At 45.3% G+C, this 26,849-nt stretch overlaps 1 protein-coding gene and 1 long non-coding RNA gene across 2 annotated transcripts in view; one reads left to right on the plus strand and one right to left on the minus strand.

The window, feature by feature from the left end:
• CPNE2 (copine 2) overlaps nucleotides 1-26,849 on the plus strand; it is a 97,805-nt gene that overhangs the window by 66,491 nt on the left and 4,465 nt on the right. The window contains exons 5-13 of the mRNA XM_081203676.1: nucleotides 4,934-5,005; nucleotides 6,736-6,819; nucleotides 9,482-9,571; nucleotides 10,202-10,300; nucleotides 13,901-13,987; nucleotides 15,576-15,635; nucleotides 18,745-18,878; nucleotides 20,836-20,890; nucleotides 26,176-26,227. Coding sequence (XP_081059802.1) covers nucleotides 4,934-5,005; nucleotides 6,736-6,819; nucleotides 9,482-9,571; nucleotides 10,202-10,300; nucleotides 13,901-13,987; nucleotides 15,576-15,635; nucleotides 18,745-18,878; nucleotides 20,836-20,890; nucleotides 26,176-26,227 — 733 coding nt within the window. The remainder of the gene's footprint in view (nucleotides 1-4,933; nucleotides 5,006-6,735; nucleotides 6,820-9,481; nucleotides 9,572-10,201; nucleotides 10,301-13,900; nucleotides 13,988-15,575; nucleotides 15,636-18,744; nucleotides 18,879-20,835; nucleotides 20,891-26,175; nucleotides 26,228-26,849) is intronic.
• LOC308592361 lies at nucleotides 17,572-18,719 on the minus strand. The gene is made up of 2 exons (XR_014010489.1): nucleotides 18,159-18,719; nucleotides 17,572-17,774 (listed from the first exon to the last, which is right to left on the minus strand). It is a non-coding gene; the product is annotated as an uncharacterized lncRNA (long non-coding RNA).

The raw sequence follows: 26,849 nt of genomic DNA on the forward strand, positions 1-26,849 counted from the left end.
AGAGATCTCGAAGGACTTCCTAATTGTGAGACATTGACTCCCATTGATAAAATGTCTACCAGCTATCCTGGCCCATGAATCAGGAGCCTGTGGCCCTGCAGTTGTTGATGGACTGCAACTCCCTTCAGCCTCAGCCAGTGGTCAGCAATGGTAGGAACTGTAGTCCAACAACATCTGGAGTGCGTCAAGTTGGAGAGACTGTTCCTAGCACACACAACTGCCGTGGAGAAAGAGGTTTAGCTCAGGGCTTGCCTTTTCAGTTTGATGGGCTGGTGATAGGAGCTGCTTGATGATGCAAATTGCAGTCTCCTCTGATTTGGCTGCACCATGGTGGGCTTTCATCTCCCTCTGCTGATCAGGTGTGCTTGATTTTAATGCCATGGGATCTGCTGAAGGCATCTTCATCTGTGCTTGCCCTCCCCATGCACTCAGCCAGTCACCAATCAAGCAGGAAATCTATTCAAGGAAACTGACGGTGGATTTAGAGAGGGGAACGGTGTAACTTGAACACTCTGTGTTCAAAACTGGCTGCTCGCAGGGCTGTTGTGAGGATAAAACAGGGAGGAAGAAAACGATCCACACCACTTTGAGCTCCTTGGGGGGAAAGGTGGGATATAAATGCAATGAACGAATAAATAAATAAAATTGTTGTAAATGGTGCTTTGCGAGAAATTAAAAGGACAGGCCTCCAAGGGGCATACTAAGTAGACACAGACCCAATATCTGTACCAGGCAGACTAGATCTTACAGGAAATGTGAGGGGCTTTTTAAAAAAAAAGCAGGGATACAGCTGAGACCTACACAGAAGGCAGGAGGATGCAGCTGGAGAGAGTTTCTTGAAATGGTCCCATTGGGCTGGTGGTTTGGTGTTGCTATGCCAGGAGAAAAGGTGGAATGGGGGGTGGGGAGGTTTTTAACCATTCGAGGGCAGCGAAATGGCAAACTCCCTGGAGACGCTCCATGCTGGAACGAGGCAGTGGCAGCCCCTCCTCCTCCAGTGCAGGATGCGCTTTCTGTGCTGGCAGCCGCTTGCCTCTGCTCAGAGGGAGCTGTCTTCCTCCCACAGAACAAGAAATGTAGTCTTTCTTTCTCTGTGCCAGGGGAGAAGGGGAGCCTGGGGCCTGAATGTGGGCCCTCCTGGCCTTAGGGGAGGCTCTTCCTCAGGCACTGCCCCTTCTCCCCAGCCCTGCCCTGCCCTCCCCTCTTCCCGAGTGCTTTTGCCCAGCTGGACTGTGTGCTTGATCTGGGGATGATGCTTCTTGCCTGCCTGGATGGAGAACGTGTGTGTGTGTGTGTGTGTGTGTGTGTGTGTGTGTGTTTTCTCACATAGAGACCTGTGATTTTTGTGTGTCCGGAACACAGAGCCGCAGCTATTGCTCTTCCCATCCTTGCCACTTCCATAAACCTGGAAGAGGAAAGTGACACTCTTTCCCACTTTCCTCTCTTGATTCCATGTGCTTTTCCAAGGTGCTTTTCCTGCACAGCAGGGGGTTGGACTCCATGTCCCTTGGGGTCCCTTCCAACTCTACAACTGTGATTCTATTATCTCACATTTTTTCACTTTGCGGTTGGACCTGTGTTCCTAGAATTCTGTGCTCTAGCCTAGGCTAAATCTACTGAATTCCTGGACCAGAAATGCCAGTGGTGGAAGCTATAATCCAGAACATGTGGAGGGTACCTGTTTGGTGAGGTCCGTGTTGCTGGGCCCTCAGCCCTTATTCAGTTGAAAATAAGGCTCCTGTGTGGAAAAATTAAAATGTTGGACTCAACCTCTGTTCTGGCTGCAAGCACTGACATCCAGCCATCGTGCTCAGGAGGGGGGGGAGAGAGAGAAAGAGTATGAAGAACATTTGCAAAAAGAAAAAAGCAGCCTTGGCATCTTCTTCTCTTCCACCCACAGTGCCTGGAACCGCCTCTCACTCCTATGTTCCTTTCAGCACCTGTTCATGCAGAATAAACCCCAAAGCAGAGCAGCCGCAGGGAGGCCAGTGACAGACATCTCTCAGCACCAGGCTCTGAGACAGGGATCCCCACTCCTCGCACATGGGCACCCTATTGCTTGAATTAGCAGAGCTGCTGGTTGGAGGATGGAACTGCAGGCAGTTCAAACCAGGCTACTCAACACTAGATCACAGTCCCAGGAATCCGGTTGACTCTGAAAAGCCAGTCCCATGCCATCGACAGCAAGGCAGATGGGCAACCCTGTTGCTCAACTTCAAAGCTACGTACATTTGGATTTTTGAGCAAGTGCTACGGTCACTTCTCTGCTGGCTCTCCTGAATCAGCCTGCCAAAGATGCATAAAGCGCGCGCGCGCACACACACACACACACACACACAGACAGACACACACACACAGTGCACTTTCCCAAGAGATAGGGGTAAAAGCTGGACCGCATAGAATCAAAGAATTGCAACTACAGAATCCTTGACAGATGGCCATCCAACCCCCATTAAAAAACCTCCAATGAAGGAGAGTCCTCCACCTTCTGAGGGAGTCTTTTCCATTGTCAATCAGCTTTTACTGATGGAAGGACGTTCCTAATGTTTAATCGGAATCCCCTTTCTTGCCATTTGAATCCATTTGTTGGGGTCCTACCCCCTGGAGCAGCAGAAAACAAGTTTGCTCCATCTTCCATGTGACAGCTCTTTAGGTATTTGACGTTGGCCATCACATCACTGCTCAGTCTTCTCTTCTCCAGGCTTAACATCCCCATCTCCCTCAGCCGTTCCTCAAAGGGAACCTTGAGGTCCTTGATCATCTTGGTCACCTGCTCTGCATGCATCCGTAGAAGACTAATAATAATAATAATAATAATAATAATAATAATAATAATAATAATAATTTATTATTTGTACCCCGCCCATCTGGCTGGGTTTCCCCAGCCACTCTGGGCGGCTTCCACAGAAACCAAAAAACACTAAAATATCATACATTAAAAGCTTCCCTGAATAGGGCCGCCTTAAGATGTCTTCTGAATGTCAGGTAGTTGTCCATCACCTTGACATCCGATGGGAGGGCATTCCACAGGGCGGGCGCCACCACCGAAAAGGCCCTCTGCCTGGTTCCCTGTAGCTTCGCTTCTCGCAATGAGGGAACCGCCAGAAGGCCCTCGGCGCTGGACCTCAGTGTCCGGGCAGAACGATGGGGGTGGAGACGCTCCTTCAGGTATACTGGGCCGAAGCCGTTTAGGGCTTTAAAGGTCAACACCAGCACTTTGAATTGTGCTCGGAAACGTACTGGGAGCCAATGTAGGTCTTTCAAGACCGGTGTTATGTGGTCTCGGCGGCCGCCCCCAGTCACCAGTCTAGCTGCCGCATTCTGGATTAGCTGTAGTTTCCGAGTCACCTTCAAAGGTAGCCCCACGTAGAGCGCATTGCAGTAGTCCAAGCGGGAGATAACTAGAGCATGCACCACTCTGGCCAGACAGTCTGCGGGCAGGTAGGGTCTCAGCCTGCGTACCAGGTGGAGTTGGTAGACAGCTGCCCTGGATACAGAATTGACCTGCGCCTCCATGGACAGCTGTGAGTCCAAAATGACTCCCAGGCTACGCACCTGGTCCTTCAGGGGCACAGTTACCCTATTCAGGACCAGGGAGTCCTCCACACCAGCCCGCCCCCTGTCCCCCAAAAACAGTACTTCTGTCTTGTCAGGATTCAACTTCAAGTTAAGATTCAAGGAGTCTTTAGACTTAGTCCTATCATATACTCCGGCCCCGTGCAGCTTTGCTTTTTCACTTCGGGGCCTGCGTCCGCATGACACTAATGAGGAAAGAAGAGGCGCAATTAACCAACTCGTCTTGTGCTCTCTCCACCAACAAAGGCTCTTTCTGACTCACTGCTTTTTATTCAGATCATGCTGGAGAGTAAACAGCAGCCCAAAGGGAAGAGCTATTTCCAGTTGTGGTCAATGTCATTTCCCCCCCCTAAGCAAGATCTGAGTGGGGGGACCAGAGGAGAGACACCCCCACTGACATGAGCAGCTGCAGGGGGGGGGAGCAGTTGCCCCTCTTTGGATAATCACCAGGTCCCCAGTTTGTTTTCTTTCTTTTTTAAAAGTGCATTTCTAACATTTGTAGACCCTAAGGAAGCAAAATGTGCAAGCCCTATTTTCTTTCTCTCTTTTTTCAGAATCTACCCTCCAGATGTTTTGGACAATAGTTGGCATCAGCCTTTGCCAGCATGGCCAATGGTTAGGGCTGGTGGGAATTCTAATCCAAAATGTCTGCAGGGCACCAGTTTGTTCTGTTCCATTTTTCCTGCCATCCAGTTTTCCAGGGTTTTTCTGCAGCAGTCTGTCAGCATTCTGTGGACACTGAGCAAACTCACTCCACCTTAGACTGTTTTTGGATTCCCAACCCCCCAAAAGTGTTTTCCCCCCTTTCAAATAAAAGAGATTTTAGCTTTGGTTCCCACAATCCTGTCAGATACCTCTCTGCTCTGTATGGCTGTTGTTGTTTTGGCTACATAGGCGGCAGCAGCACTCACACCTGAACATTGGGAGTAGATGGAATGATTATTTAATTAAAGCATTTCCACCATGCTCTTCAGCCAGAAAAAAAGACTCTCAGAGCAGCTTGCAAATTCCAGCGATAAGACAGTCCCTATCTCCAGGTTTAGAACCTAAAACATATGACACAAAAAGAAAAGGGATTGGGAGGGAGGAGGAAAGAAAAAAAAAACCTCAGGCGTGATTTCTTGGTTACAAAGATCCTATGATGAGCAGCTGGAATGGGGGGGGGGGGAAATATAAGGAAAAGAAGAGCTAAAATGTGCTGGTGTTTCAGCAGAGCAAATAAGTTCTCCATCCCATCCCTCTTCCTTCCCTGTAGCTGTGTTTTTCCACAAGCTATGTTTTTCTTCATCTTTGGGGGCTCAACCATATAACGTGTGAAGCTTGATAAGAATGACTGGAATTTTCTCTTGTCTTCCAGATAGCAGCTCAAGAGCTGTCGGACAACCGTGTGATCACTCTTAGCATGGCAGGCAGGAAGCTGGATAAAAAGGTGCGTGTTTGGGGTCCTGCTTCTCCCCCCCCCAATAAATTCATATGGATGCAACATGTAGCCAGTTAGGTGATGCTACAAATGCTTGTTTTGACATTGCACTGCACAGTGTTGAATGCAAGGCAGCAGCCTGGTCTTCCAGTGTTGTGCAGCAGAGACCACGCACAGACACGAAAGGGCTTTTCAGTCAATGTTGAACAGTTGACAACTTTGCTTGGGATGCAACAGAGGTAGGGGAAAGACGTGTAGGAGCCAGCAATTTTAATAAGGCACCCAAATTCTCTCCTTTCCCAGACCTGTTCATTTACCTTCTAACTGTCTACCCTGCCTGCATACCATGAGGTCTAGAAGCTTGCCAAAGGAAATGGAAGCAAAGAGTCTCAAATAGGCTTTTCCTTTCTCTTGGAGGGCAGAAATCCTCCTTTAGTTGATTAGCCTCTGGTTCCTACCCAGCTCTCCTTTCAGTTGCCAGAAACAGCCTTTTATTTTCCTGAGCTTTACCGATACAACTTTAATCCTGCTGGCTGTTTTATGTTGCCGGTATGATTTCATAGCTTTTATTGTACTTTTTTAAAGTATTTGCTTTTTAGGGTTTTATTTTTGTAAGCCTCCCTCAGATTGTGAGTGAAGGATGATATAAAAAAGACTTTGAATTAATGCATAAACGAAATAATCGGTCCCTGTACCAATTGAGATTCACACCCTGCGTGGACTTCTGAGAAACCCCTGTGCATCTATAAATAAAGTATGTAAACGGACTGAAAACAAGCAGCCCTTGAAGAGGCAAAGCTCTGAAAGGCCTGTTGAAAGAGAGAGAGAGCCCTAGAACTCTGAGGGGAGACAGTTTGTTTTCAGGGTGGTGCAAGTCAAGGTCGATGGCTCCTTCCATAAGCGTACTGCCTGGTGCTTTTTTTGATCTGCATTGCATATTTTTTCCCTCTGAGATGCCTCTGCTCTTCATGTATTCCCCCACCCTCTAGTTCCCTAGGATTTATCTTGTGAATGCTCATTGGTTCAAGAACACATCTCCAACTGAAGGCTGCCTGGGATGGCATTGCAGTTTCCCACAGACAATAGTAGTAAAAGTAGCAAAAGAAAAGGGTTTAATAGACCCTCTTGCCTGCTGCTCTTCTGTTCCTGACTGCAGCCTCCATTGCTGCTTTTCAGCAGCTTAAACTCTAAGAGATTAGTCATGTTCTCTCTAGTATCATTTAGTTTGGGCCATGGCTGTTGGGGAGCCCTTTAAATACAGGACTGGTTCCAAGAGTTGGCCTGGTTGGGGATCTGCTGGGGTGTGTCCACACACCAGTTGGGGAGCCCACTGACGAAACACACTACAGTGAGGAGGTAGAGGGTGCAAGTCCAACCGCTAAAGTCCCCGGCAACCCTGCCAAAGTTGTTGAGGATTTGCATTTCGGCGTGAGCACCAAGAGACCGTTTCAAGCCAATAATATTTGTTGCTTTGGGGAAATCAGACCATCTGTGGATGCTACTGTTTACCCTGTGCTTAGATGTTTTAAGATTTATGGGCATTCATTTCTTATTCGTTCAAATTGTAGCACTGGCAGGACCCTGCAAGACACATTGGGTGCCTCTGATTTATAGCCTAAGGGGAAAGACTTCCTCTCTCCTCCTAATGCTACGTTACCTGGTGCTGATTTGAGGCAGCTGAGCCTCAAACGGTTGTATAACCGTTGTGATTATTTTTCCCTCTTTCATCCCCCTTGCAGGACTTGTTTGGAAAATCAGACCCATTTTTAGAGTTTTATAAACCAGGAGACGATGGGAAATGGATGCTAGTCCATAGGACAGAGGTAAGCAGGGTCATCAGTTAGCATCAATGAACTCCCCCTTTGAGAGATGCAAATATCAGTGTTTTGCAGCAAGATCACACTCTGTCCGTGTCCCATGCTGCCAAGGACCAGATATTTTGGGTGATGTTTTTGAATAAAGTGAAGCTGAGGTGTCCCCAAACACCTCGAAAACCTTGAGTGGGTGTGTCTGTGTTGCAAGGGATAACAACTGGCTTTTGTGAGTTTGAAAAGCAGTTTCAAGGCAGAACTGGGGAACTATTATCAACCAGAGGTCCACATTCTCTTTTGGGCAACATTCTGAGGGCCATGTGCCAGAGGTGGGTGGGACCAGAGACAAAAATAAGTGGAACATAGAATGTAAATGTTGTATACTGTAGCCTAGTTTCTGCACACAAACACACTTCAGCCCTTGATACGGACTAGCATCCAGTTCAAGGGCACCTTCCAGCCCAGAAAAATTATGCGGGGTACAGAGCAGGGCTGGTGGGGGATGTGGCTGGGGTGACTTCTGAGGGCCAGATAGGGAGGTTTGGATAGCTGCATTTGGCCCCTAGCTTGAGGTTCCCATCCCCAATGCAGAATGAGTTGCATTGCAAAGGCAAAAATCAATATGGCCCAAGAAGAATTATGCAGTGCTCTTTATACTGCAACGATCACGTCTAAATGGAGAGGATGGGGACTCTTTGCACTGGCTTTTGGTAACTGTGTCCAGGTAGTTATCTTGACTGTTTTAAAAAAAACACTATACCACTAAAACATCAGCAATCAGTTCCAGGGGTGCCTCTCCAGTTTTGGGAGCTGCTGGAAAAGGCATAAATCATAAATGTTTTTGGAGGTTTTTTTGGTGAGAACTGGAGGTCTTGTCCCCCCATGGCCTAGCAGGACAGAATCCATGGGCTTCAGACCTTACAGCTGAACTGCTATTGTCATTAGTATTAACATTCCTGGCTGAATCACTCCAGAGACTTTCTAAGACACCTCTTGCGTTCAAGTGCCTTTGGGAGCAATGAAAAAAACCTCTGTCCTCAAGTTTCAAAGTAAATGTCTTGGGTGCTCATTGACAGGCCCATTCAGATATTAGTTTTTGAATGCAGCAAAAGCCTGGTTTGCCCACCCCTAACCAAATTTCTCTCTCTCCAAGACTTCACTGATGTTAGTAGTGACAAAAAGAAAAAGACCCAAAGCAGATACAGTTCCTGTGTGTGAAAAGAGCAGGCAGAAAGCAGTTTCTTAAAAAATATAGCTCAGTCGGTAAACATTGAGTCTCTTAATCTCAGGGATATGGGTTCGAGTCCCACATTGGGCAAAAGATTCCTGCCTTGTAAGGGGTTGGACTGGATGATCCTTGGGTCCCTTCCAACTTTACAGTTCTTTGATTCTACCCAAGCCCGCGCTTTTACAAACCACTGTGCCTTCCTCTTTTGCAGGCCAGAAAAGAGACAGACACTCTCCAAAGAGACAATTATCAATACATTTGTTTTCTTCTTCTGTGCCAATCCTAAATACATTATGCAGAAACCAGTGTCATTGATTTATGAGTTCCTTAATGCTGATTTCCCTTCTTATATGATCCTTGAAATATTAAAGAGCTCTTGGCATGAAGGCAGAAAATGGCTCATTTTGGATATAATGCACCATTTAGCATTACATAAGTGACCATAAACTAGCCTTGGGTTCACATATTCCCTGCTCCCCCTCCCCTTCTCTGGAGGGGCCACAAGGAAGAGATGGGAAGCTTTCACTTTCTGCAGGTTTTTGCTACATCTGAAATAGGGGTGGAGGAGGGAGGGAAGCGGGTCACCTTAAAGCACAGTTTCTTGACACAAGCCAGGACCAGCATTAGAAGTGTTACACGGTGTGGGGTTCAGAAATCCACTTTGCACCAATGGCAGTGCAGTTGTGCAGGGAGGGACAGTGTTGTGTGGAAGAGCCCTAGCCTTCCCAGTTGATTTGTGCTATTGTTGACTGACACATTGTGTGATTTTTCTCCCATGTTGGGTTGTATGTGTGCATCCTTTGAGACTCCCACACAGTGCTCCAGTGTCTGACAGTTCTGCACAGGGAAGTCTCAGTTTTACATCGCAGTTTCTCTTTGATCCTTTCCACTCCTTTGCAGGGAAGCGTTTACAGTCATTTTAACATTAACACTTAATCCGTGCTCTAACTGGCAATGCCTTGCTCTTGACAAGAGGCCAATCCTGCCTCACTCTTCAATGCAAAGCCTATCCTCTCTTACTGATGTGAGTTCAGAGACAAGGCTACCTTTTTTTACATCAAAAAAGCAATTATATTTGTAAATCATTTTGGCTTTGCAGGTTGAATGGGGAGCACGTTGCAGTCATTGCAGGGGTAGAAATAGGGGAAGGTAGAATAAATGCATTTGTAAGTGAACCAATTTCTGGTACACATTTTGAATAACCCATGCTGGTGGGGTGGTAGTCTCCTCCACCTGATGAGAGGCAATAGGACAAAGCAAGGGTCCCAGGACTTGGGAGGAAGGCCCGGGAACTGCTGCTTCCCACTGGCATCTACCACCTTGAGGCCGTTGCCTTGCTCTGCCCAATAGTAGGGCCGGCCCTGGTGTCTAGCTTGGCCCTTGGTGTGTTGGCCTTGATTGTGAAATGATCTCCCCCTGTGCTTCTCCCGTCTCTCCAAATTGCAGGTGATTAAATACACGCTGGATCCTGTGTGGAAGCCATTCACTGTGCCTTTAATATCTCTGTGTGACGGAGACGTCGAAAGGCAGATAAAGGTACCAAGGGCCCAAGTCTCCCTCTGTTTCAGTGGTTGCCAACAGTTTGGGGTGCAGGAGGGCATTTTGGAATTTTGAGATAGTGCCGAAGGTACCAGTCATAGAATGGCTGCTTCCAGGCTTGTAAACTAGCAGAAAATGTTAGGTCTTTTTGTTTGAAAACCTTCCTTTGTTTCCAGACATTGTGAAGTTGGGTATGCACAGCATGTTCTGGTGATTATGAAATCATGGACTCCACTCCTCCACAGAGTAATTTACAACATTTTAAAAATTGTTTTCTTTTTCTTTTAAGGTCTTCAAATGGGAATTTCTTGGAAGTTTCTGGAAATAGCAATATTTGTTACCATAACCTTCATCTTTATCCATTAATTGGATCTGTTCCTCTGTAATTACTATTTCTAGACAGCATCTCATTATTTCTGACACCTAGTTCTAATTCTTGGAAAAAAATAAACGATCCCATTTCCGAGAAAGATGAGTTTCTTTGTCACAAAAAATGTGCAGCTCAATTTCAGGCTTCTTTAATGGGCAGCCCAGCAATAGGCAACATGAGGACACCTGTTTGTTTGCTTCTTTAAAGAAAACAAAAAACCCCACTCACTGCTCTGCTTCTCCCTTTTCTCCCACCAGATCATATGTCATGATTACGACAACGACGGAGGCCACGATTTCATCGGGGAGTTCCAGACTTCCGTTGCCAAGATGTGCGAAGCCCAAGATGCCTTTTCGGTAAGCTCTAGAGAACCACTTTGGATGTGAAGAATAGGAAAATGTTCTGGCCTGAAGGCACTGTAGCTGCAGGCAGGGCTGGGAGAGATTCCCTGCCTGAAACCTTGCAGAACTGCTGCCACAGTGTAGACAAGACTGAGATAGACAGACATTACAAGGCAGATTCCTAAATTCACCTTGATAAGCAGATTTGGGGCTTGTCAGTCCCTGCATGGGAGACCACCTGAGAATTACATGTTGAGTTCTGTGATGTAAGAAACATGGCGGGATACATATGCTGTAATAGTAATAATAATAATAATAATAAGGACAATAGAAGAAGTCTCTTTATGCTGAGCCATTGGTCCACCTAGAACAGTAATGGCTTGTCTGGTAGTGGTTTTCTGATGTGTCAGCAGAGAGTCCTCTCCTAGAAGGACCGCCTCTCCCCATATAAACCAACCTGGATGCTGCCTTCATCATCCAAGGCCTTCCTTTCTGTGCCTCCTCCCAGCCAGGCTGATGGAGGTGACCTTGCTCTCTCCCTGCTCAGAGGCAGGGTGGTGGTGCAGGCCTGCAGCAAGGTTTCAGGAAGGGCCATAGCGCAGCGATGGAGCATACATGCGCACACAATTTACTTGTATGGCGCTTTTCCATGGTTCAAACCATGCACAATGCGGTTTACAGCATGAACAAATGTACATCATTACAGATGTAACAAAAGTAGCCATAAACAGTAAGTAAAACACATCAAAAAGTGCACAACCAAATAGCCAAAAATATCACTAACAGCACCCCCCCCTCCAACAACAACACCCCCGTGCGGGAGTCTGTTCAGCATCTTCAGCTTTTGCAGCTGGAGTCAATCACAGCCCTCCCCTCCTAGGCCAGGTGGGTAAAGGCCTGCAAGGCAAGAAGCAGGTCTTCACATGCAGAAGGCTCCATCTCCAGGCAGGTGCCTGAAACTCTGGAAAGTCGCTGCTGCCAGTCAGTGTAGCCAGTACTGAGCTAGATGCAATGGTTTGGTTCAGTACAGTGGTACCTCGGGTTACAAATGCTTCAGGTTACAGACTCCGCTAACCTGGAAGTAGTACCTTGGGTTAAGAACTTTACCTCAGGATGAGAACAGAAATCGCACGGCGGCAGTGGGAGGCCCCATTAGGTAAAGTGGTACCTCAGGTTAAGAACAGTTTCAGGTTAAGAACAGACCTCCGGAACGAATTAAGTTTTTAACCCAAGGTACCACTGTACAAGGCCCCTCCCCCCTTTTTTGGTTTTGTACTGCTGTCTGTGTGGATGAGGAGCAAAAATCCAACTGGATCATTAAAAAACAAAACACAACCTGTTGCTGCCTCCATAACTCCCTACGCTGCTGCATTGCCAGGGGGGTTGGACTAGACGACCCTTTGGGTCGCTTCTGGTTCTATGATTCTATGATTCAATGATTCTGCTTTGTCTGGATTGATGTGCCATCTTCGTTCCTTTACTTGCATTCTCTTGGTTTGTTATTTTCAGTTCTCTCCAACCTCTCACTCATTAGCAAGCCTTTACGTTGACAGTCAAAGAAAGTACTTTTTCCCCACACAGTCATTTGAATAATGGAATTTGCTTCCACGTGAGGTAGTGTTGGGCACCCATGTGGATTGTTTTAAAGGAGGATTAATGGAGGAGCAGGCTATCAATGGCTATGTCAGTATGCACCTGAATAGTAGTCACTAGGAATCACAAGTGGGGTGCCCAGGCCCTGCTCGGGGGCTCCCCATCAGGGCATCTGGTTGGCCACTGTGAGAACAGGATGCTGGGCTCTGCTATTATAATTTCTCCTACCTATGGCACACCCAGTTAAATAAGGGATTGGATGGATGTTAAACTAAGAACAGTTTTTTTTCTAAGGCCCAAACATTTTACCCTTTGCAGAATGGGAGAGCCAGATTAAAGGGTATCCCTAGAGGTCAAGCTGGATTTTGTAATTTTCAGACCCTTGATACGTGATTCACTTGATACGTGAATGTGAAGTGCATGTGGATTTCGTTTTTTAAAAAATCTACCCATTGCTACTTTTGAAGACGGATTTTTCGAGATAAGTTGCTCTTCCTGTCAGAGACACTGATAAATATGCTACATTTAGAACAGCAAAAATTCTCACTCATGATCGATGGAAATTCTGCTGATTATCATAGGGATGGCAGCTTTCTTCACCATCAAACTGTGATATTTTAAAAGGTTTTTTAAATTTTATTTGTATCAGTCTCTGAAATGTTATTAAATGTGTAAGGTTTGCTTAGTTGATACCTGGCCAAATGTTTGTAATGGCAAGTAATTATATTACAGTTTTTTAAAAAAACACCTCATCAGACCTGTTTATGAACCTTGTGGGATTTATTCAAATGTTTGTGAACATTCTCATAGCTCATAGCACGTTTTGCATGGGAAAAGTGTCTTGTTCAATCGCTGGCGGTTTCAGGCAGGGTCTGAGAAAGCCCTTAAGCCCTGGACAGCTGCTGCCAGTCAGTGCAGACAGCACTGAGTTAGCTGGACCAATTGCCTGTCCTGGCATAAGGCATCTTTTTAAATCTCAGGGGAAGTCTATAAAAGGCCAATAAAGTGCCAGTTTCCCCCTATTATGTTCAGAGACCTTTTATATTGAAGGATGCTAGAGAATTCTCTTCCGTTTCAGGTAGATCAGACTATCTAGTGGTCTAAAGGTTATGTCATTGGTGTCACCCGTAGCAAAGTGAGCAGTAGAGGTTGATCTGTGAATTGAGAAAGTCCCAGTAGGTCAGGTTCACAATTGTTCACAATCGTTACATATTGACTTCAGACCTTCCTTTTTGCCTCCTACGAATGTGTGCGTTTTTATTGACATGCTCCAGGTGGAAAGAAAAGGTTCTTTCAGAGAGACAGCTGGGGTGCTTCTACATAAAAGCTTAAAAATAAAATGGGAACACACGTTTGTTTACTTAATGAGTAATCAACATCCTTCACCCCCCAAAAAACACACTCACATAAAAAAGGACTTGGAATACTGCTGTGTTCATCTGCCATTTCCGCTTTTGTTTCTGTCAAGTGCTGAGTGCTTCTAAATGGAGTTACCTGCTGTCAGTAACCCAGGCAGCTCTTTTATTCAAAACACCAGGCTCTAAAGACCAGAAGGGAATGGCTTTCTCAGCTCCATCGTCTGGGTGCATCCATAGCTAACGATGGTTGAGAAATTCGATTAAGGGAGCATTTTAATGCAGAACCTACTAGGAAAGACTTCCTTGCCCTAAATCCTGGAGAGCTGCTGCCATTCAAGGTAGACAATGCTGAACTAGGTGGATCAGTGGTCGGTCTCGGGCAGCGTCCTGTGTTCCGATGTAGTTTGCAGTTTCCAAACTGGCAAGCAGACCCAGATGCAGCTGACCTTCCAAAGGTGCACTTTTCTGTGTTGAGTGGTGCAGTTCCCCAACCTAACAAATCGTGGCTCATTGTGGCATTTTGCTGGCATTGAGAGAATGAGAACTGGCTGTGTGCAGGATTTCTGATCCAGGGACAAGGGTCCCTGCCAACTCTACAGTTCTATGATTCAAGATCTCTTGTGTTTATTGTGACTTGTCTTCCTTCCATTTCATTTTTAAATAGGTAGAATTTGAATGCATTAACCCTAAAAAACAGAAGAAGAAAAGGAGCTACAAGAACTCAGGAATCATCATTGTGAAATCCTGCAAAGTGAGTACTTCACACAAAGCATCTGTCACCAACCATGGTGCCCTCCAGATGTTTTGGACTACAACTCCCATTGCCCCCCACTGAGACTGAAGGGAGAGGTATCCTATGGGCACCCCCAGACTGTTGCTTTTGTGGGGGTAGGATTCTATCACATACCAGCAAATCCGGGTCTTGCAGTTGTAACAGACTGGGAGGTCATGTGCAACAAACCCACTTCCTCAAGAAGATCAGTTTTCCCCCAATAAGGCATGTGACCGGGAGGGATGGGAAAAAATATTGGAAAACATTGGACAGCGCTTTGATACAGCGTTGTCCAGCCTTCCTCAAGCAAATCAGGGAAAGGCTCATTAAACAGGTAATCTGGAAGCGATTCCAAACATCTGGAGGGCGCTGGGTAGGGTGAGGCTGTTGTGAAATGTGTTGCTGCTCAAAAAACATGTATGAAAACTCTTGCAGCTGCTTCTTGGAAGGAAAAGCCGGTGGCCTTATTTTCTTCAGAGGCGGTGAATTGGAATGGTGGTGGTTCTTTTCTCCCACAGATTTGTAAGCAAGGCAGGGGGAAGATTAAGCTCCCCCCCCCCGGTGCGTTTCCCTAGAAGAAATGTATTATTGTATAATCTTTAAAGTTGCAGTTATGGTTAGTTCATCCTAACTTTAAAAACAACCGTTACTGGATTTGCATAATGCTGTGACCTCAGGAAAGGGAAGCTATCAACGCTGAGCTTGAAGGGGAGTAGAAGGGATGAGAGAGGACGGGGAGGAGGGAAGACATTGAGATTCTTCTGAGGTTCTGGAGATGCTACAAAAAAGGGAACCAGGCGGTTGGTGCTTCTAGTTCAGCATTGTCTACACTGACTGCCAACAGCTCTCCAGGGTTTCAGGAAGTGGGACATTCTTAGCCCAGCTTAGAGACTGAACCTGTGACCTTCTGTATGCAAAGCAGATGCTCTAATATGACCCTCTCCCCTTCCATCCGGCAAGAATAGCCAACGTGGTGCCCTCTAGGCATTGTAGGACTACAACTCTCTTCATCCTTAACTATTTGCCATGCTCCCTAGGGCTGATGGGAGTTGTAGTTTTACAGCAACAAGTGGACATCCCCTTGGCACCCTCTGCTGTAGGTTGCTATTGGCTGTGGCTTCTGGTGGATGCATCTTTGCTTCACACTGTGTGCTGCTTCAGGTATTCTATGCAAATGTTATCATAGAAGCAGCAAACATTTTTGCCAGGATGGTCCTGATGCAGGAGGTGCAGTGTATGCATACATACTCAGTGTTCTTGATGACTGCAGTGTTCAGCAATCTTTTGCATTTCTAACTGGACTTGCCACAGATAGAACTTTGAAGGCAATGGAGCTAGTTTTTGCAGTGCACACATGGGCAGTTTCTCTTTGATACTTACTACCAGCCATCATATTGCTTCTGAAATTTTGATGGTCAACAGGACCTTAGTTCCATAGAGACAAACGGTCAGAAGTGCTTTATAATAAGTTTTCCTTTCTGCTTATAAATGTTTAGGGATTTCTGAAAATGCACTTATATTGCCTCCCTTCCTCCCCCCTTTCTAACCATTTGAATTCCCTTTTCAGATCACCAGAGATTACACCTTCCTGGACTATATCCTTGGGGGCTGCCAGTTAATGTTTACGGTAAGGATCTTTGCCTCTTTGTGCACAAAGCGCTATAATAAGCATGAGGCGAAGTGAATTCGTTTGGGAACATGCCATTCTGCATCCTCTCCTCACTTGGACTTAATCAAATGACAGGCCTAAAAAGATCCCAGGAGATCAGGGTAGCTTTGAGGAGTCTCCGACTCCAGTGTAAGCGCTGTGGATCTGAGAGCAAGCTGCCTGTATCAGCCCCTGGCTGCAATCGCAAACGAGGCATGAGGTACAGCAGAATGAATGACATCAATCCAGCTCAACGGGGCATAAGGAAAGCAACATTGCAAAGCAATGAACACATTTCATTTGGCCAAAAAAACCCAATGCCGGGTGAATTTTGCAGCACACATCATCAGTTTTTGCCTCAGTTAGAATCTGTATTGGATCTGAAGTTGTTACTGCTGATTCTTTTTTTTAAATGGTTGATCGCTTCAAGATGCCTTCATGGGAAGAGATTCAAAAATTTAATTTAATTAACATCAATTTCCCCATGAATCCAAGTTCATTTAGGGCCACTTGCTGCCTGGGCTCATTTTGCAGGCTTGCTTACTAACCTCATTTCTTATTCAAATGAAGACTGATGCCTCAGTCAGACAGGTCTGACCCAAGACATATTGCCTCTGGAGGCAGGATATCTGAAATCTCTGTTTAAATACATGCATCTGCACACAGATATTCATTAATGTTGGCCACAACCTGCCAGGAAGGTCATCAAAATGTCTAGGAGCTGCCTTTCAATGTGGATCGCACAGAGCGACCTCCTGGTCAAGCCCATAGCCAGAAAGCGTCTGGTAATTGGGCCAAAACTAGGGCTGAGCCAAATTCACCACCCGTATTCACAGATTATTATTATTATTTTGCTGGAGGAGGGGGATTTGGGAGTTGAAATTACTCAAATGGATTGGGGGCATATTGTGCTACTGGTCTCTTCCTCTCTTTTTCTTATAAACTGTTTATAAATCTTTCTAAAAGAAATGATTAAAAATAAACAACTTACACATAACTCTCTAAGCAGCGTACACTCTAAAATTGTCAATAAAGCACAGCTAAGATCAATCAAAAAACCCCACAACCATAATGTAGTCATAGATAAAAACACAGCTAAAACCAGTAAAACCTTTAGAGCAAGCCTAGAAAGCTGAATCATATGTTTGCTGGAATAAAAATACGTTTCTAGCAGACCCAGAAAAAAATGAGGTGCGGGTCTCTGTCCATTTGTGAGTGGGATTTTTTAAAACTCATGCTCTGCTGGCAGTGGCTGTAGAACAGCTCCATCTTTTCTGCCCAGGATGCCCCTGGGGTATTGTACCAATTAGCATCTGGGCTCAGTTCCAAGTGTTGGTTCTGTCCTATAAAACCTTATGCAGCTCAAGACCACCCCAGTACCTCAAAGGCCACCTCATCCTACATTAGCCTGTTAGCAAAATGCATGTATAAGCTGCAAATTTGTGCAAATGTCTCTATTGGCGCACTTGAAGATTTGGCAGATGTAGCTTTGGGCATGCCAAGTGACAGAATCAGAGAATTGTAGAGTTGGAAGGGACCCAGAGGGCAATCTAGTCCAACCCCTCCACTGCAGGAATATCAACTAGATCAAATGGCCACCCAACCTCTGCAGCGAAAGGAGAGTCCACACCTCCCAAGGGAGTCCATTCCACTGTTGAACAGCTCTTACTCTCAGAAAGTCCTTCCTGATGTTTTGTTGGCATCTCCTTTCTTGTAACTTGAATTTCTGCTCGCTTTAATCCAAGAAGCAGATCCTAGCTTTGGTTTGTTATCTAGCAGAATTTCCAATGCTTTCCCCCTGTTCTGACCTGTATCAACGTTCCTGAGACCTCTGGGTTAAATGTTCTGTGTTTCTTCACCTTAGACATTTGCTGGTGTATATGCAATGAGAGATTTTTCATTCATTCTGCACAGGTGCGTTTGTGTAATCTTTACTTCAGGAAGAGTGGAGGGCCTTTAAATTCCACTGCTGTTTCATCCAATGTATTGAACATGTATCCCCGCCCCCTGCTGCTTCAAACTTATTTTTCCGAGTACAGTGTCCAAGAATGTTGTGTCTATGCACACAAACACACAAATGCAGGCTGTATTCTTTCCCCCCGTATTTGTTGTTTTGGTCTAAAGAGACATAAAGAGAAAGGGAGGAGGCGTTGCCATAGGAACGGGAATGAGTACAAGCATGTTACGCACACAGCTGAACTATTGCATAAAGGTTTGCTGGCACAAAGGAGGAAATGGTTCATTTGGAAGCCAAATAAACCAGCACAGAGGGCTGGAATCATCTGTTCAGAACTTGACTAGCTGGACGGGCTTCTGGATTTCTCCTGATGCTCGTCTAGCAGGTCTTGAGTTGTGGAATGGCACCGTCAGGATCCACTGAGTAACTGATTGCCTTCCATTGGATGCCATGGCCAGCGATTGGTTGTTATTCAGATAGTGCCACCAATGCACACGGTGCTTTGCAAAGTAGTAGCAGAGAGGTCTGTGCCCCAATGATCTTACAATTGAAAATGCAGCACAGTGGAGACAACAGAGGAAGCTGAGGGAGGCAGAGGAGAGGATGGATGGATGGGGAGAATGTGGTCTTGTTCAGATGTAACGCTAAATCATGAGGATCTTAGGGTCTTGGAAGGTTCATATCAGGCGAGGCGTTGAGGGACCTGTGCGATGAAGAACCAATACTGAGAAATAGTATTGACAAAGTCTACTTTTTGCCCTGACCATTTAGCTGTGGATGAACCCAAAAGCCCTTTGAGGAAGAGGTGGCCACTCTGTTGAAGTGGAACCAAGCCACACCTTAGGCTTTCCAGGTGTGGTGAACCAGTAGCCCTCCAGATGTTGTTGGATTCCAACTCCCATCAGCCCCTGTCAGCGTGGACAGTGGTCAGGGATTCTGGGGGTTGGAGTCCAGAAACATTGGGAGACCCCCAGTTTCCCTGTTGTAGAAAGGGGGGGGATAAATAACTCTTGCCCCCAGGGAACACCACTTTCCTGGTCTGTTTTTTGGAACCCGTGGAGTCCAGCCCCTGTGGCCACTACTACAAGAGGGCATTGCTATAGTAAAGGTGGTGCTGATCTTTCCTTGCAGGTCGGGATTGATTTCACAGCCTCCAACGGGAATCCTCGGGACCCCACGTCTTTGCACTACATCAACCCCATGGGAACAAATGAATACCTCTCAGCTATTTGGGCAGTGGGGCAGATAATACAAGATTATGACACGTAAGTGCCACTTCCCTCACAAGCCTCTGTCTGGAAGGGATGATCTAAATATTGCTTCAGATGTTTTATGTATTTTAAAACAAAATTCATGGAGAATTAAGTCAATCAAGAGCTGTTAGCCATGACAGCTAGGTGGAACCTCCAGCTACAGAAGCAGTACACCTGGGAAACCCAACCAGATGGGTGGGGTATAAATAATAAATTATTACTATTATAGGCCAAAAGATGCACACAGAGGGAAAACAGCAGAGGTCTATCAACACATGGGCCGCCAGTCAGTGGTAGAGCAACTGTTTTGCATGCAAGGGGTCCCTGGTTCAATTCCAATGGCAGGTAAAAGACTTTTTAAGTATGCAATAATGGCAGCGAGAATGCTACTAGCCCAGAGATGGAATGAAGGAGAAATACCAATGAAAGAAGAATGGCAGATGAAACTGATGGAATATGCGGAAATGGCAGAACTGATTGGAAAGATCCAAAACCAGGAAGATCAAGTATTTTCTAAAGACTGGAATAAATTCGTAATTTAATTAAAAGACCACTGTAAACAGTTAAAATCTTTGGCAGGGATGTAAAGACACTTGTAATGTGGAATTGATTTAATGATAATTATGGTTATAGAATAGCTAGATAAGGGTAAAAGATGCAGTAAATTTAATCTTAAAGATGGAAGGAGGTCTAAGAGTTTGAAAGAACTCTGTATTTTAATGTTTGAAATTGCTATGTTTTATATGTATATTTTTTCCCCGAAAACTACGCACGCACGCACACGCACACATACACGAATACCAATGGCAACTCCACATAGGGCTTTGCAAGACTCTGCCTGAAACCCCGAAGAGCCACTGGCAGTAAGTGTAGACATTAGTGAGCTAGACAAACCAATATAACTAACTCGGCAAAAGGCAGCTTTTTACAGCCCTATCTTCCTGTGCCACCTTCATGCCTTGCTTGTGATCTTCCAGATTCCCCTGGCTGGCCATTTGGGAAATGGGATGTTGGATTAGATCAACCTCGTCCTACCTCAAAGTGTTCCAGATGTTTTAGATTATGGCTCTCAGCAGCCCAAAGCATCTGGATACGGAAGACGGGACGGGGAGCTTGCTTTGAATCATCCTGGCTCTTCTTAAATTCCCCCTGGAATTCTGCAGATTGTCTCAAGCCAGGGACAGATTGCCAGCGTGGGGCAAAGTGCCCTTTCCAAAACAATGTGTTTCTTGGCTTATGTATTTATATTCCACTTATTAGGCATGCTTGGCTCCCAAAGGAGCTAACAATTTAAAATTGTTTAAAAGGGGAGAGGATTAACGCCTGCATGCATCCCTTCCATGTGGCTTGTGTAATTCTCTAAAGTTTGTAGTCCTCATGATGGTAGAGAAACACATTGATCTGGCAGTGAAGTTTGACCACACGCATCTTGCAAAGCTGGTTGTGAGGCCTTGCAAACACATCACCTTCTGGAACTCTTTGCATAGGGCTTTGCAGGCTGATCAGCAGTGCCTGCAACCTCCCCCTTTGACTGAGCCAGGTTTTTACCTGTCCCATACCTGGGCAGGTGTGTGTGGCTTGGCCAAATGGGGTGGCCTGGTAGGCCTAATTTGGCCCATAAGCAGGAGGTTCCCCTCCACTCCTGATTAACAGAAAGGCATATAACCACTGCAGAAAGGAACTTGGGATGGATGCACCTTCTTGTGTAACTTCCCAGCAAACAAGTCAGAAGGAATGCACAATAAAAGACTGAATATAATCTCACCTCTGCATAAGCTTTGTGTGAATAAATCAGGGTGAGTACTCAGGGAGTAGGAATCTCTCCTAAGTAGTTTTCTGCATATCGTGTTGAACCGATAATGTTTATTTGGGTTACAGAACCGTGCTGGAGATGTGCAGCCATGGCTAAGTCCATACTTACTTTCTCCCTTGCTTCCCCCTCTCCCCCCTTTTTCTGATTATTTTGCAGAGATAAAATGTTTCCTGCTTTGGGATTTGGTGCCCAGCTCCCCCCAGACTGGAAGGTAAATCTGATCCTGTTGTTGTAGACGTTTCCATGCTTACAGTGTGTGTATCATTAGGTGGAACAAAGCTTTCAGGGTTTCCTTCTTGATTCTAACAGTGCAGTTCTATACTTAGAAGTACATCCCATTGAGTTCAGTGGGGCAGACTCCTACATAAGCGTAGGAATGGCGCCTCAGTCAAACAGCTGGCCCCGTGGCAAGCATTCAGAGCACCTTGGGGAACAGAGTCTGAAATGGGGATTCTAAGGCAGGAGTGAAAAGAAAGGGGGATAAGGAGAGAGGAAGGTGTGTTTGCTTGTTCAGAGGTTTAGGCTAGGCTAGAGAATCCATCAGCTAAAACTACAATTCTGCCTCAGCCCTCCAAGCTTGGATGGGTGAGGAACAGTCCATGCCATTCACTGCTATAGGTCTGTAATGTTGGATATCAACTTAAGCTGATATCCAGAGTTTCTACAAGATTTCCCTCTTTCTCATCTCCCCCCTGTAGCTCCTGACACCTTCCCCACCTGCTCTTGATGGACCCCCTAACCTTTTGAAACATATTTGAGGGTGTTCCCAGGGGGTGGGGAAGAAGAATCCCATTACATGAATGAAAGTCCATTCTGCTAGCGGATGGGCACAACTGGGTGTCATTCATGTGGTTGGGAATGACTGCAATGGCTGTCAAACATTAGGAATCACTGCCAACCCTAATAAGGAGGGCATGAGTGTCCCGGTTGTCCACACAACAACTCCAAAGACAGAGGAGGTAATCCACGACCAGCCAAAAAGGAAACCTGTGCCATAAAATGCGGGTTAGGAACCAAAAACTTTTCTCTGAAAGCCAGACTACAAAATGTTAAAAACTGCAAGAGCAGTAATAGTGCGCTTTGCTTTATAAGATGCTCTGAGGGCATGCTATTGCTGGAAGGTAAAAATAGATTAATGAAATAAATACATGGCTAAATAAATGTTATGACAGTGCTATTAGATGTTTATGTATATGGATTTTTGTTGTGTGGAATCTAATATTTTTACCCGCAATATTGATAAACAGGAATCTGCCCTGCCCATAGAGGCATCTATGCTGCACCTCCACAGTTGGTGTGAATCCTGCATGCCCTGTTGGTGCCCAGGCATGGTTGCTGATTCTTGGAGCCTCTTCACTTGGTCTCAAGTGCTACCTTAATGATTAAATACTCTAGTAACTCTCCCACTGTGCACATTATTCTTGCTATTAATACAGTGGTGCACACCCTGTATCAAGGTGCCAGTGACATTAAGTGCAGGATCAGGCACTCGATGTGCTGCTTGAGAGTGAGTCATCCCCCTTCTTCACCATTAAACATTACATTTGTCTGTCATTTCCCCCATTACAATGAATGCAGTAAACATCTTTTGGTTCTGAAGGTGACCAATTTGTTGTTCCTGAGAGCAGGAGGAGGAATCAAATGCTGACATTTTAATGGGAGGAATTAGGATGGGTGACGTGCAACTTTGCTTCTGAGATGATTTTTTTTTTAGTTGAAGTAAGTTAAAATGGCAATCCAAAGGTTTGCATTTTGGGGTGGTTGTTTTTTCACCCCTGAGCAGGGTGTTGGGTGAGTCTCTACTTTCTAGGACTGCAAGCTTCAGTATTATGTCTGAATAATCACTGAAAGCTTTAATAAACATTTGCCAGCCATTTAACTGGAAAGACCGAAAATAAAAACGCCAGGTCTCTGAACACTCAAAAGGTCCACCGCTGTGATGAATACATGAGTGGGCAGCTTCCTTTGTCTTGCACCACATCACATGTGGGATCTGTTGTCTAATGATTTAGAAAAAGGGAAAGTGATCTGTTGGAACCCAATTAATGAAGTAAAATAAGAAGTAAACAGTCTAGCAGACATAAAATTTCTTTCAGTACAAAAAACTCCATCCTTAAATATCTAAATTCATAGTAGCATATAACTAGATTATGTCTTTGGTAAAAGCCAAAACACCTTTGCAGACACTTGCTTTGATTTTTGCATTACAGTGGTACCTCAGGTTAAGTACTTAATTCATTCCGGAGGTCCGTTCTTAACCTGAAACTGTTCTTAACCTGAAGCACCACTTTAGCTAATGGGGCCTCCTGCTGCTGCCATGCCGCCGGAGCCCAATTTCTGTTCTTATCCTGAAGCAAAGTTCTTAACCTGAAGCACTATTTCTGGGTTAGCAGAGTGTGTAACCTGAAGCGTATGTAACCTGAAGTGTATGTAACCCGAGGTATCACTGTATTCAGTGTTCCAAGGACTGACTAAATGTAACAACAACAAAAACAATATGTCACCCATTGAGTGGGTTGCCCCAGCCACTCTGTGCAGCTTACAGCAAAATATAAGCACCCCAGGCTGTGGGGTCCCAGATCTATGCTCTGTGATGTGGCCTGAATGGAGCCACTGGAAACATTAATTGACAGGCCTAATTGTCATCTATTTGGATATTGCAGTTAAAACTCCCAACCCTGCATATTAGATCTGGCAAGTGCAGTAGCTCTGTGAATCTAGGCCTAAAATTTATGCTCAGAACCTGTCAATAGGACACATAACTTCCATTTGTTCCTCATGTTTCAGGTGGGTCCAGTGATTGATACACTTTTCTAGGTGTTTTTCCCACCCACCAAACAAAAAACAACACCTGTTTGCTTTTCAGAGAGGCAGGTCTATTTTATCTAAATAGCCTATAAGCCTGATTTAGTTTCCAGCCAAAGAACAGCATGACTCAATACCTTTTCCATGCAGGAAACCCGACCACCATTCAGGAAGTTTAGGTTTATTTTAGCTTCGGAAATCTCTCACATATAACAACGCTTGTGACTTTGTGGGGGATCTGGCCAGGGATGGTGTGTAAACCTACCTCACAATACACAAACTGAAACACAGCTACATTTCAGAGTTCGCATTTCTCAAAATTTTGCATTGCAGTTCTCTTAGCCAAGTAATGTGTGCAGAAATACATAGGCTGAGGTGAAGTGTGCATAGAAACACATGTATTAGTGAAAAGAACATACCAAAAAAATAGATACATGTTGGCTGCTTTTGAGAATGCCTGCTCTTAATTTCCACCATATCTATAACCTCATGGATGGCTATCTGCATTTTCCATGGACTGCAGATAACAAATTGCAAACATGGCTATTGTTACAGTGAGGACCAGAGCAGGAAGCAGAGATGACTATTAAAGATAAGAGACATAGAAATCATGCTTTGTTCTCCCGATGCTCTTGTTGCCATGGTGCCTCAGGATGCTTTCAAAGGACTGATATGAATAAGATATTCAACACATTAAAAAAAACACCATGTTGGAAATGTCAGAGAACATCTTGAAATGCAAAGGCCTTTGCGAAGGGGACCTCAAGAAGTCATCTCTGTAGGGGCTGTGAGAGGGAACGAATTCAAATTCCAAAGCACTTGGGGAGGGGGCACCCAGGAGGCTGTGGCTGCAGCCATCTGTCAAAGTCCCTCCCATGTGCAAACTTTTGGTGGTGGTGGGAAAACTATGTCAAATTATTCATTGTTTGCTCGTGGGGAGAAAGGGTCCTGAGCCTGCAAGTCTGGGAAAAGAAAGTGTCGTCTATGGAAATCACGATGCTTTCTATTGTGTCACTTGAGGACCTATCCCCAGCCCTCTTGCTAGTCTGAAACGGGATCTCTATGCTGTTGACTGGGACTTGCAAGGTGAGGGGGAAGCAAAAAGAACACTTTTTGGGTTGTTGTTTACACATTCCTGAAGCTTTTTCCTACTATGCTATATGGCAAAAAAGGGGCTCAGTCCTGAGACCTTTTTTTGCTATATGTAGGGGGCGGTTCTAGAGAGTGGGGAAGGGGGTGATTCCCCCCCCCCTGAAAAAAACCCCTCTGTACATTGTTGGAATGGGTGTTTTTAACTTAATGGGTCATATCTCCTTGGGCCCAATGCCCACTCTTAGGATACAGCTTTAATAAATGCTCAAAGACAGACATTAAAACTTCAATACTGTTTGTTTGTTTGTTTGTTTGTTTTAGAGTTACTGATATATCTCTCTTCCCCAAAATTGGGAGCCAAGCACAGTGCATGGTGTACTTAAAAAAGTAATCACAAAGTAACCTTCACAGCATAATTTCCATTGTCGGAGACAGTGATGCTTCTGAATGCCAGTCGCTGGGAATCTCAAGTGGGGAGAGTTGCTACTGTTTCTCTTACACTGTGAGAACAGGATGCCAGGCTGGATGGGCCCCCTTGGGCCTGATCCAGCAGGGCTTTTCTTGCGTCCTTACAACCAAAGAATGAAAAGACACAAGCCCTGCAATTGCCTTCTCTTTTCTCTTCCTTTCTTTGGCACTGACCCACTCAGTGCTCAACTGCCCTCCACATTCCATAGATGCCACAAAGGGACAAATTTGTGCCTATTTGGTTTGTTTGCTCATTCATTCATTCATTCATTCATTTCCTTCTCATTCATAAACTAGTCTTCTGAATACCTGAGAAGCCCCCTGAGTATGCAGGAACCAGACCTTGCTTTGGGGTGGCCCATTTTACTTCCAAACAGAGAGGCACAGGACCATGCGAGTTTGGCATGGGAGGGAACGGCAATGATGCTTACGGGCCGAAATATAATGCAGTGCAATGTGATGAGAGCTGCCTTTGGGGGACAGTGCAGGGGTAATTGCGTGGCAGCTTTTGCCACCTTCAGTCTGACACTAAAGTTTAGTCCCATGAAAAAGAAAGGTGATGCATTTATTTGGAGCAATTGTGCCTTCCTGCTCTTCAGCCAGAAAGGTTCCCAGAGCAGTTTGTGTGCAGACAGTTGAACCAGGCATTCCCTGCCCTGCAGGCTCACAATCGAAAAGACATGATGATGACACAAAAGGGACAGGGAGGGGAAAGTGGGAAACAAAGGCCAGGTGCTTGTGCTGAAAGTTTTTGGTCCTTTCAGTGACTCGCTGGAATGGAAGCCGCTCAAGGGCTGGAGGCCCAGCCTGATGGAAGGAGCTCCTCTTCTCACCTCTCCCACTGAAGTGAAAGAAGAGGCTTCGTGGAGCTAGCCCTGGGTTACATGAATTGCTTGCTAGCTCCATCATTACATACATTCAGTGGACAAGCAGATGTGCAAAAATGGGTGTGGTGCCCTTGTGCCACAATGCAGTCTTTGGGAAAGGGTGGAGAGAATGGGCTCCCCTAATTTTAATGCTCAGGTGAATCTTGGAGGAAACTTGGGTATCAACTACATTTTGCAATATGTTTGGGTGGAAAGAGGAGTAAAATTAATCCCCACTGCTTCTTTTTCAACCTTCGTCTTCCAGGTTTCACACGAATTTGCCATTAACTTCAATCCTACAAACCCCTTTTGCCTCGGTAAGTGCCCAGTTCATTTTATTTCTGCTGTCTTTAATTCATTGGCTTTTAAATTTTAATGCTGTACTATGTTTTATATTTTATTTCTCTACACTGCTGAGGCATTTTCTGCATGTAGAGCAATATACACATTCTGTCTTAAATGCAGGGGGTGCAAAGCTGAGAGGGTTTTTTTTTGGGGGGGGGGGGTTGGCACACCTTCTGAAAAGACACAAAAACTTCCTCTAAGTAGCTTCCACCACAGAAGTATCCAGACTAAAATAGCACTATATGTGGGGTGTACAAAATGCTTAAAGAAGAGCCCCAGTTCAAATCTTTTAATGATATAAGGCCCTGGCTGGCTGGGGCTGATGGGAGTTGTAGTCCAACAACTTCTGGAGGACACCAGGGGAAGCTGCCTTAGGTGTTCCAACTAGGCTAGGGAGGTGGAAGAGATTTGATTCTGTTTGCATTTCACTAAGAAGCCCCCAATTTGCACTTCCCGAAACATTATGCATATCCAAACATAACTATCCATCAAAATGCACTCCCCTCAAAATTCTGCGAGGCCACTGACCAACCAAATAATGTGTACCAAAATGCATATATTAGTGAAAATTACATACAGAATGCATTATGGTAG

The sequence above is a fragment of the Podarcis bocagei genome (assembly GCF_964188305.1).
Source record: "Podarcis bocagei genome assembly, chromosome: 7".
In the NCBI taxonomy this organism is placed as follows: domain Eukaryota; kingdom Metazoa; phylum Chordata; class Lepidosauria; order Squamata; family Lacertidae; genus Podarcis; species Podarcis bocagei.